Source organism: Microcebus murinus, chromosome 23 (assembly GCF_040939455.1).
Source record: "Microcebus murinus isolate Inina chromosome 23, M.murinus_Inina_mat1.0, whole genome shotgun sequence".
NCBI lineage: Eukaryota > Metazoa > Chordata > Mammalia > Primates > Cheirogaleidae > Microcebus > Microcebus murinus.
The window spans coordinates 20,164,060-20,176,109 of NC_134126.1; the positions used below are offsets into that span (position 1 = coordinate 20,164,060).

A 12,050-nucleotide genomic window follows, 5' to 3' on the forward strand; every position below is an offset into this window, starting at 1 on the left:
AAACCTAGCCAAGTCGACACAAGAAATCACCTATCACAAGCAGCCTTTCATACAGTTCCTGTGTTCACTGTAAGCACTTCATCCCTGCAACTGCTAAATCCAAACCACTTTTAGTTTAAGGTCTAAAGAGAAAGCTTACTGTCTCCCCCTAACATGTGACAACTTCTAGGAGGAAAGAACCAGGACAACTTCCTTGTTGGAGAAGGGATTAACTACACTTCATATCTGACTTCGGAAAATCTCTGGAGCTTTCAATTCCAAATGTTTCTTTATAAGAGTTATGCAACTCGAATCAATTAGCTTATTGTTGAACTCTCCACTGCAAGTGCCCGGCTTTTCTTCCTAGTCATTGGCTGCCATTTCCTCTTCGTTTTTTTTTTTTTTTTCCCTTTCCTTTTTCCTTTCATTTAATTTCTGGGGATTTCAGGAGGGGAAAATTGTTAAATCTACCATGTTTAACTAAAAAATATTCTCCTAGTATTTCCTGGGTTGGAATCTTTTCAGGCCAAATCTCTGCAGACATCCTGGACTCCTCTCTTCTTCCCAAACCCTTGTCTTATTGATCAAAACCAATTCTGCTGGTTTCACCTTCAGATATATCCAGAATTTGACCACTTCTTACCACACCCACTCACATCATCCAGGTCCAAGCCACTTTCTTCTTTCTCCCAGACTTTCTCAGTAGCCTCCTACATGCCCTGTTTCTCTCCTTTGTCTTTCTTCAGTCACTTCTCAACATAAAGCCAAAGTGATGATGTTCTGTTCAAATGCGAGTCAGTCCTGTCAGTCTATCCTCCATTGGCTGTCCAGGATAACAAATAAAAACCAACGTTGATGGAATCTAATATTTCCATGGTCTATAATGTCCATGACCTCTCTGACACCATTTCCACAAGTCATCAGATTATTTGTTCCTCTGCAGCCAACAAATCTCATGGCTGCTGTTCTTAAATGTTTAATGCTATATTCTGGGCATGTAGAATAGTACCTCAATAGTGGGTGCTCCATATATTAATATATTTACTGAATTAGTGAATACTTATATTTTAAAATACCTCAATGACATTATTCTCCTGTTTTCAGGTATAGGCATAGCAGAGGCCTGTGGTGTAACTTTTACAACATTTAGGGAAGATGTGGTGGTCTATCCTGCAAAGGAGGAAAGACAATAGTGACCTAACTACCTAATGTATATAGTTTTTAACAAAACAGGATATAGTATATATAAATGCGTAGCCTATGAAAGGAGCAATGTGTGTGTTTTCAGCCTTTTTATTTGTTTGGTTCTTCATTCTTCTAGCTTCAGAAATTCCGCTTTGATTTTTGCTTTCTGGTTTTATAGTCTCTTACAATGTAACTTACATTGAATAGAGAAACCCTTATTCTGAAGTATCTTTCCCATAAACAGATGTTTTCGCAGTAGCCAGCTCTGCAGTGTGCACAGTAAAATGCACTGCTACAATCTAAAGCTTTCATTCTAGTTCTTTAAACACATCTGAGAGACCTAGATCATGTACTACAGGGGCAGACGCCATGCTGGTGTGCGTGAGCAGTGGTGCATGGAGGGAGAAGTTCAGAGTAGGAGGGGGCGGGAATGACAAGCCTAAGGACTTCTGCCTGCCATTCATCTGTGACTGCAAACAGTACTGCCCCAATACTGGACTCCTGTGCATAGATTCTTGTCCCACTTTCTTAAAAAACATTATTAAGGAAGGTGCATATAATGAAACCTCATGTATTATTAACCTAACCTTACTACGAATGTACAAGGAATAGGCTTAATTCAACTAAAATTTATAGGCAATTTGTTAAAGCAGCAGTGCACATTAGAAGGTACATTAGAGCCACATTGGTTTTAATATGCCATTCAATAACTTGAACAGAGGTTAAAAATGCTGCTTAACCTCCATTAAGTATTTTAAAAATGCTTTAATTTAAAATTATTTGGAGTGTGTATACATATATGAATGTACACACATCCACACTAATAAATATAACACTAAATATGTTTTCCCGGTTCCCTTTTTCAGTGCTGGATGACCTCGTAATGTTCAGCAGCAGGCACTTAATCAGAGGCCAGGCCGAGGAAGGCAGGGAAGGATGTCATGGCATCCCGAGCCAGTGACCCACCTTTGTCCTTGAGAACTAGAGGCAGAAGGGAGTTTATTGAGGACTCTGCAGCTTTGGAATAAAATAACGGCTAATTTATAATGAAAACAGCTTCCTATGACATGTTTTGTACTAATAGGACAATGCCTCATGCTTCCTCCTAGTATTTACTTTTTGTTTTCTTTTATAATTCATAAAGCAAAGTATCTTGTTTCATTAAGAAACACATCATATTTATTAAGTACTGTGCTCACAAGCCAGAATTTCATGCAAGGCCCTGCCAATGGAATTGGAATCAGATGGCTGATATTTCATTAAAAATCAATGCATCAAAGTTGATATCCAATTATGCCACATGTCCTAGTGTTTGGGTGAAACAACTTTCTAGGTTAACATATTTTTCACAGAGGGACCTGGTCTCAGAATAAGAGCCTCTTCCTTGATAATTTGTCAGGAAAGACTCTTGTCATAGGAAATATAGACCACAATCTTAAGAACATCTGGAAAAGAAAGACATTAACAAGCCTTTATTTAAACTGTAATTTAGAAAAATTCTATTTTCATAGAAAACTAGCTAATGACAATTACAATGGTGGTAACAGATAATACTTACTGAGTGTCTACTATGTGCCAAACTCTGTAATAAGGCTTTGTTTGCAAAGTTGTATCTAGTATGCAGAATATTTCTATGAAGGCCAGTATTATTCCCATTTTAGAGTAGGGGAAATGGAATCTAATTAAGTAGAAGACCATTTACAAATCTAGGTCCATCTGACTCAAGAAAGTGTACTCTGTAAGAGTGAAACTTCTTCCAAATAACTCAATATTTGTCTTAAACATTTACACAATAAATATTTGAGGGCAGGTTAAAATAGATACTGTTACCTTCCTCCACCTTCAAGCTCATCTCAACACTATTCTGGCTTACTGCTTCAGGTCCTGGGACATCTCAGTTTTAATGCAAAACCCAAGTAATAGGCATAAAATGAAAATTAACAGAGTCCTGGGGAGCTACAGTGATCAAATAACAAAGAGCTGAACTGAAAGGGTCTGGAAATGCAAATCTGTCTAAGAACCAAGTTGGAGAAATTTTGGAATGGTTTGGAATTGCGTAGAAGAAAGACCTTTGAGTGTATATTTGATAGATATTGAGAATGAGAAAAATGGGAAAAAGAATATAAAAGTTTTGCTGTGGATTTTGAATGTATATATGTATATTCATTATAATCTCCCAAATGCAGAGTTGTCATTATTTGTATTTATTTTTATTCAATCTGATTCTTTGAGAATATGCTTATGGGGGCCTTTCATGGACATTCACATAAATAGAAAAACTAGAATTTCTATAAAACAGAAAAGTCCAATAGAATGTTTTCCTTTATATGAACACATTATAATGTCCTTTGTTTTTTAGAACAGGAGATATAGTTTTAGGGTGACATTTTCTTACTGTAGCTCTGTTCCATCTGTTGATATGACAAGTACTGTATTTTAAATTTATTATGCTTGATTCATATATGTTCCTTGCTAGACTCCCTGGTAGGCCAGGCCAGTCTGGCCAATCACTCTCATGACTCACAGATTTATGTTTACCATTTGCCTTTTCAGTGTTAAAGAGATCATCTCATATTTTAAGGTATAACAGATATTTATTCACCTATCCACCCATTCAGCCATCTATCCTTTTCATTCATATATCCATTTTTCAGTATTGAATAAATGACCATGCACTGGGGAATGTGCTGGTATAAGATTTATAATTACAAATATATTAAAGTATTATGGTTAGTAGGGGAAAGTGACTCATACGTAAATATAACACAATGTGATAAGTGCAATATTAGAAATTTACAATATAGAGAAGTAGTAAAGTGAAGGGAATGATTAATTCTGGAAGGATGAGGAGCCTGGAGAACTTAGAGAAAATGATTCCTGAGCTGGGTTTTGTGAGTAAATAGGAATTGGCAAGACGCTTAGGAGGAAGTAGCCACCCAGGAAAAAGTAATAACAGCAGAACGTTTAAAGCATCATATCTAATTTAATTGGAAAAGAGTTAATTTTTTTAAATGAGAGAAATTATGTCTTTGAGATGAATGATATTAATATTTATGTATTCATTTATTGAAATTTGATCAACTCTACAAATAATTTTAGTATTATTTTTATATAAACCTACTAAACGGAGGAAAATTATTAATGTTTTAATCTGAAGACTGCATCATCAACTATACTTCATTCTGAAGATATTGATTTGTAAAATCATCACTAAGATAGTCTTTTGCCGCACAGTACAGGGAAGCCACACATCCCTCCCTAGTCTCTTAACATTATGTCCATTTTCTGGCTTACAGTGAGAGTAGTTTCTTCTAAATGGCTTATAATTAGTGCTTAGCCTCAGCATTGCCCTCCTTTTCTGAAAAAGGCCTAGAGGTTACACTTCTTTTCTTTCTCTTATTTCAAGATGTTGGCAAAACCTTGTTGTTCATGGTCCTCGGGAGGGACATTGCTTAGAAATGGGCTCTTCTTTTATGCTCAGGACAGGTACTATGGTGTGCAAATAGCCACTACAGGAGACAATACCAACAGCCTTGCTAATAACTTTGAACTCCATGGACTCTGCGAGCCTTCTCCTAGATAAAGCGACACTATTTTATGAAATGGGTGCCTCTTTGCTTTAGCTGGATGATACAGTGTTTTCCATTCGAGACTTGTTTCATTTGGGATGAGGGGTTAGCTGAAATAAAACTGGGGAAAATATAGACTTTAGCAGGCCGATTTGTGCTACATATGCGTGATCTCTCAGCACTACATAAAGCAAGGTAATAACGTTGTCCTAATGACCATGCTTAAGAATGTGGTACAAAATCGTTCATGGAAAGAAATCTCAAAAAGATTAGTTAAAATGATACAGATATAAAGATGTGGAACATGAAGTGGAGCTAATGGAGGGGAATCAGAAATGTATTGAGTTAAGAGAAATTAAGGTCAGTTATCTTTAAGCCATACTCAGGAGTTGAAGTTTAAGCAGGAGGGAAGAGAAAATGTTGTTTTCTATAGTTGGAAGCCATAAAAGGAGAGGTAATGGTCTAGAATTTGGCACATTCGGGTAAGGTAAGAAGTAATCCTTGAGCAAGAAGTTACCTGAGTCATGCTAATTAGAACTGCTTAAAAATAGGACAACTAAAATACTGGTGGGATTAGCCTATATAATCATGCTCTTGAGAGGAGAAGGGGAATAACCTCAAGGCAAATTCCAATGTTGTCTTTTCCTACAAGCCCTACCTCCACTGTCAGCCTCCCTAGGTGTTTGACCACCTTTTATTTGTTGTTCTCTGCTTATATTTCTGATTTTTCTATGACATTCTTTATTCTCCAAAACTTGGGTTATCCAAATTCTTCACCAAAATGTAACCCCACCCCCGTATTTATAGATTTATCTAGTAAATCATTTCTTGTAAAAATCATCCTTGATTGTTCCAGAATATTCGGTGGCTAGAAGCTATTGCAATAAGTCCAAATTAATTCTAAGTATCTGTGCTAATGGGTAATTTATCCAAATTGGAGTGCTGTTAGTACATTCATGATGGCATCATCATGAATTTAAGGACCTAGATACCTTCACAGGAAGAAAAATGCAAAGAATCAGAACCACAGGGGTTTTGAATCCAAAATAGAAACTTGTTCAATTTGTGAATTTGATCACATGATGAATCAGGCATGAGAATATATGTTAAATGTCATGGCCATACTCTATTTCTAGAATTGTGTATGAGGCAAATTGCTGTCAGGGAATGGAAAGAAGTAAATAACATACTCTAGCTGTACGTTATTATTTTAAAATGACAGAATTAGTTAATTTCTTCCAAGTGAATGACATATGTTTTGAGCTCCTTCCTTTTCCTCTCATTGAGCACAATTTTTTTAAATTAATTAATTTATTTTTTTATTTGAGACATTCTAAGAGAGAACATGCAGGGTCTAGGAGAAGAAAAAAAAAAACAATTCTAGATGACTATAAAAAAATGGTTTTCAACTAAAGCCTGGAATGAGTTTTAGAGTATCCTAATTACTTTTCGTTTTTCCCTGTGGAATAGATAACAGAATGGATTCACTTTGTGCTTATACTCTCTCTCTCTTTCAATATCACTGTTTTTTATACATCTTAAATTAGCAATCATGACAACTATGCAATTCGTTTTCGTTCGCTGTAACTTTATGCATTAGAATCTTTCTGCGATCCCTCTACCTCATTGTTTCCTAAAATTTCTTGTGGCATTTTGCGTGTCCTTGTGTGTGTATGTATGTACACGTATGTATACGTATGCATGCATACATACACATATGTGCACATATCACATAACACCAAAAGCCATTTCTCCTTCCTATGTCTGCCCTGTCATTCAGATGTCTGATGTTTTTCTAATTTTATAACTGTTGACTTCCACCTTCTGGTCCAATAGATTTAAAGTAACTTGATTATATGTTTAAATCATATTCCTATTTCTTTCCTTTTGCCACAAGAAAAAAAAAACAGGCATTTTAGAATTAATTTAAAATTTCTAAATTCTGTGATTTTTATTTAGTGTGGTATCTGTGGGGTTCCCTGCCTGTTTAATAACTTGGCCCACTTTTATTAGTTTGTCCAGTGTTTATGGAGTGCCTACCATGGGCCAAGCACTGTACTAGGTGCTGGGGAGAGAATGATCAATTAAGCAGATGAAGTTCCTGCCCTCGTGGAGGTTACTCTTTGGAGGAAATGAGATTGATTAGAATTTTTATGAGCACTCAAGGAAATAAACAAGATGCTATGAATGCGTAACAGGCATCCCTAATCCGCTCTAGGGAAAGTTACTTGGGGAAGTCACAAGACCTGATTTACAAAGGAGTGAGCTAAGTAGCAGAGATGGGTCAAAATCATTCCAGCAGACAGAACAGCTCATGAAAGTGCCTCAAGGTCTCAAGACCAGAGAGACCGTCACAGACTCAGTTGGGGATGGGCAGTGAGCTGAAGCCAGAGAGGTAGCTGGGACCTGACTGTAGGATCGGAGGCTGTATGAGAGATTTGGGTTTATTTCCTAAAGGGAATAGGAATTCATCAAATAGTTTTAAAAAGAGGAATGGTATGTTCAGACTACACTTTGGGAGAGATTGCCGCAGGTACGCTATGAAGAATAGATGGGAGTGGGACAAGAGGGACGCCCTTAGATGAGATGGCCTCTGGAACCGGTTGGCCTGGATGTGAATCTGAGTGCTGCTTTTTGCCAACTCTGTCATTTTAGGAAAGTTTGTTAACCCTCCTAACCTTCAGTTTTGAAATCAACATAATAATTCTGCATTCTTTTTGTTGCTATGAGAGCTCAATGTCATATTCAATGTAAAGCCCTTGTAGTAGTGCCTGGTTCATAACGTTAGCTAAGAAAAAGTTGGTGGTAACTAGGGAGGTGGTAGTGGGGGTGGAGAGTAGAAGGTTTAAAATTACCAGTATCTGCAGGCCTTGGCAAAATGTAGGGAATGAGGGAAGTGGAAGACTCAAGGGTTGCGGGGTTTAGCAAAACAAAGAATTCTCTGGTAAATTTGAATTTCAGAAAACAACTTTTTAGTGTAAGTGACTATTACATGGGACATAAACTTTTACTAAAAAAAAATTATTGTTTATTAGAAATTGAAATGTAACTAGGCATCCTATATTTTATCATGCTACCCTACCAAACATGTCTCAGAGTTCTAGGTTGAGCAACTGACTGGATGGTGGTAATATTTGCTGAAATGGAGATGATTAGAGGAGGACAAGTTTTTAGTGGAAAGGTCACAAAGTAGGTTTTAAACATACTGAATGTTAGGGGCCTGGGAGACACCCAAGTACAATGTGAGTCATTTACATGGTTTTTCTTTGGTCATAATTGATACACTTGTTAGGAACAGCTATAGCTACATTTGTATTGGGTATTAGGTAGTGCCATGGTAGAGTGTTCTGTTTTTCTGTGTAATCAAAATGTGGTGTTGTAAAGAAAAGACTAGGTAAAGAGTATATATAAAAACTTTTAATTTATTTATTTCCAGGTTTTTATATTTCTCCAGGCAATGCCACTGGCTGCCTACCATGTTCATGCCATGCAACTGGTGCAGTTAATCACATCTGTAATAGCCTAACTGGTCAGTGCGTTTGCCAAGATGCGTCTGTTACCGGGCAAAGTTGTGATCAATGTAAAGACCATTACTTTGGATTTGATCCTCAGACTGGAAGGTAAGACTCTATAACAATTAATAATTAAATATTTCATTTATTTATATTTGATGTTACTATTTCTTTTCTAACAATTTTTGGGGAGGTCTTAAAGCAGTATCTTCTATGAATATTGTTCTTTTTGTTGATATATTTTTAGTTCTGTGACATCTGCATTTATTAAACATAATAGTAATCTTTGAATATTTCCTAGAGTGGGGGTTGCTATATATTGATAGTTGTGTCTTGTGCTAGGGTCTGGGAAAATTGAATAAAGTCCTTTTTCTGTCAGAAAGCTTACAATCTGGATGTGGAGAAAGACAGATAAAGTGATATCCAAAGAAGAAAACACACACACACACACACACACACACACACACACAAATAATATATGCATATATATGGGCTAGGATAGCCAGCATATATATGTATATGCTTTGTTCTACATGGTCCTTGAATTTATTGCTTATGTGTTTATTAGTTTATTATATCTGTTTATGTTTTCCTTCCCTTTCTAATTTAGCTTTAAAGACTAGCTGATTAGAAACACATCTTTTTATTCTGTATTATAATGATTCTTTTCTTCCAGTGTGTAATGTATATTCTGAAAGTAAATAACTTTTCAAAATTACACTGTCTTTAATATTCTACTTCTTATTTCCTGCCTACCTGTGGGCACTTGCCTTGACTCATTTGTGTTTACTGCTATATTTTTGAAGATGTGCTGTAATGCCAACTCCATGTACGTGTGGACACGTGCACGTGTGTGTGTGTGTGTGTGTGTGTGTGTGTGTGTGTCTGGGGGGGGTCTGGTTATGACCTTATCTAAAATGCAAACTAAATCTATGAATTTTTTGGTGTTTCTATCTCTAAGAAGCTAGTATCATGTGCTGAACTCAGAAGATATGTAATAAAACCAGTCAAATCTATTCATTAGCAAGTGTATGTATTTATAAATATAATCACTAATTATTCAAGGGTTTGCGATTATGAGCTCTTTTAAACTCAGTGTCCCCTGGGCTGCCTGCCTCTTGGCTGTTATATTCCTCATTAACACTTCTATTAGAGGCTGGACAGGTGACAGGGTAATTATTGAAAAAGAAGCCAAACCAGTTAGTTCATCTTGACTTTCTTTTAAAATTTAATTTGATTAGAAAAACTTTAGAAAAATTATTTAAAATATTTATTAAACCAACTTTTGTTCTCATTACACCCACACACATATGTATTTTAATCCATGATGTTCAACTTCTATTACCATAGAAATATTAACATTACCTTGGCAATCCGAGAACATTACTACTCTTTTCTGCAAAAGCTAAATCACTCTGAATGAGTATAGAAAGCACATGGTATGGTAACTGTTAAATAAAGAGTACAATGAGGATTTTGATAGTAAAATCAGAGCCAGTTATTGTACATACTACCTCCAGCACATACTTTTTTTGGAAAGAACATTCTATAAATTCCCCATTGGAACTCTGGGGTATGTTTGTTTCATTCCTAGCTACCTCTGTCTTTAGATTTCCTACCTTTTTCTTGGTTCTGACCATACTTACCATGAGAAAATTATCCTCTTGTGTCAACTATCCTCCTTGGAATACTCATGCCCATCAGTGGCATTTCGTTACAGTCTCTTGCTCATTTTTGTTCTACTGATCCTTCTTCAGAGTTGTCACTCAAACCTCTGCCAAATGACCTAGAAATGTCTAATTGTCTCAGCTTTTCCACTTAACTTACTTTCTTTAAGTGAAACCTGATTCCCTTCACTCCACCACTTCCTCTACCCTGCAGTGCTCTTAAATTCCAGGCTGACCTTTACTCCATTCTGTTTGTCTCCCATTACATACCCATCTCACTCCTGACCGTAAGCCTAATCCAGGACCCAGAACTGCTTACAAAACAGTGTTCCATCTCCTGCCACTCTGCAGTAGGCCTGGCTAGCACTGGAATTGGATTCCCTGGGTTAGAAGGGGGATTATAGTATTTACCTAAATCTGTGAGGAGTAGAAAGAGCCAAAGAAGTAACTGCATACGACATCATTAGGAGGAGGTACTGAGGTAAAAATCAGGAAAGCAGAATTCAGTCCCATAAAAAGGACAGGGGCAGAGGTTGGAGTCTAGGAGATAGAGCAAAATGTGAGAAGCTGGGTTGATTTCTTAAAAAGAAATAGAAGATCCAGAGGAAGTGTTGGTTTAAAGCAAAAAGATTCACAAGTTTTATATAAATAAAATTAGGTATCTTTACATATTTGCTGGCTCCTATTATATTGATTCAGGATGGGTAGGGAAGAATTGCCTTTATAAAATTACAAATTATGCTTTGAAATGAAAACACTTTCTTCCATCTTCTTGTTTTTGTCTTTGGACGTCGATCCAGGTTTTCATTCATCGAGAACCTCAATCAGAGGGATGGAATTTTCCCCTTCTCATCTCCAACTCCTGCCATTATCTTGAACTACTTTGACAACTACTGATGCAGTTCTTTGGATTCTTCATTCATTTAATTCCCACTTCAGCAACCCCTTTCCATGGCCACTCTCTGGATTTTGTGATCACTTGTAATTTCTCTACTTCTCTAATCTTCCTAATCCCAGAAATGGGATCACATCTTTCCAATTTATCCCTGAACCCTAACATAATTTGCTTCTTCTCTTAATCTCTAGTCCATTATCCCTACATAGACCTTTCCTAAGTCACTGCAGCTTCTCTGAAAAGGATAGAAAGCATAAAACCTCCCAGGACCATAGGGGGCCCAAGGAAAGCAGCAGGCTCTGTCCCTTCCTCAATCAGCCATGTGGAAGGCTTGTGATTTGAGGTGACCCTTCTATTGCACTGACGAATTCTGCTGTCTCTTTTCACTTTAACATCGATAATCATTAGAGAGGAAATCCTCTAGCACAGAAGGTCATGGAGAAAGATGTTTCAAAATGTGACAATGACAATTGCTTGAGTTCATACTTTTGCTCAACATTGAGAAAGGATAAAAATGGGTTTTCTCTGTTTTATGTTGTCCATTCGTCTCTTGAATGATATTGTTCTTGAATCTCTTTGTTGACTTCTAGTTATTATGGTATATATACACTAACATTAGCTATTTTGAAAATGTGTAAAAAGATGGCTAAAATATATGGGATTCCACATAGCATACGAAATTTTTATTTCTTGAAGGAAAAAGTTCACACATAGTCTTAAATGTATACAGGCATTCAATATAGGAAAATGAATGTACCTTGATGTTAAAAATATATTTTTAAAAAGAAAAATCAGCTAAAATAAATTGAATTTGTCTTGAACTCTAGGCACTGCGGTAGGTTCTTACAAATAGAAATTTATTTTATTAATTTTTAAAATCCACAATAGATTATAAATCTTTTATCTTTTAAGCAAGGAGAAGATACAAGTATCATATTTCTTCATCAGTTTAGAAAATAAAGTAACTTCCTCATCTGCCCCTTGTCCACATGTCCCTAACCTCCACACGCTGTCTTTATAGTGCACAGCAATGTTTGCTATATTTTTTCTCTTGGTTTATTTTCTACACTTTTAAAAATATTTCTAAGGGCAAAGTAAATAAAATAGACCCTCACCCTAAACAACAGCAACAACAACAACAAAACTCCACCCAACGCAATAGTAACTTCCTGTGACCAAGCTGGAATATTATTTGCCTGTTTTCATCTAAGTGGTTCATTCTTCAGAAGTTACTAATCAGAAA

General features: G+C 36.3%; 1 protein-coding gene across 2 annotated transcripts in view; it reads left to right on the top strand.

Moving 5' to 3' along the window:
- USH2A (usherin) overlaps positions 1 to 12,050 on the top strand; it is a 654,133-nt gene that overhangs the window by 122,212 nt on the left and 519,871 nt on the right. For both annotated transcript variants that reach the window (XM_075997054.1, XM_075997053.1), the window contains one exon: positions 8,170 to 8,353. In XM_075997054.1, coding sequence (XP_075853169.1) covers positions 8,170 to 8,353 — 184 coding nt within the window. The remainder of the gene's footprint in view (positions 1 to 8,169; positions 8,354 to 12,050) is intronic.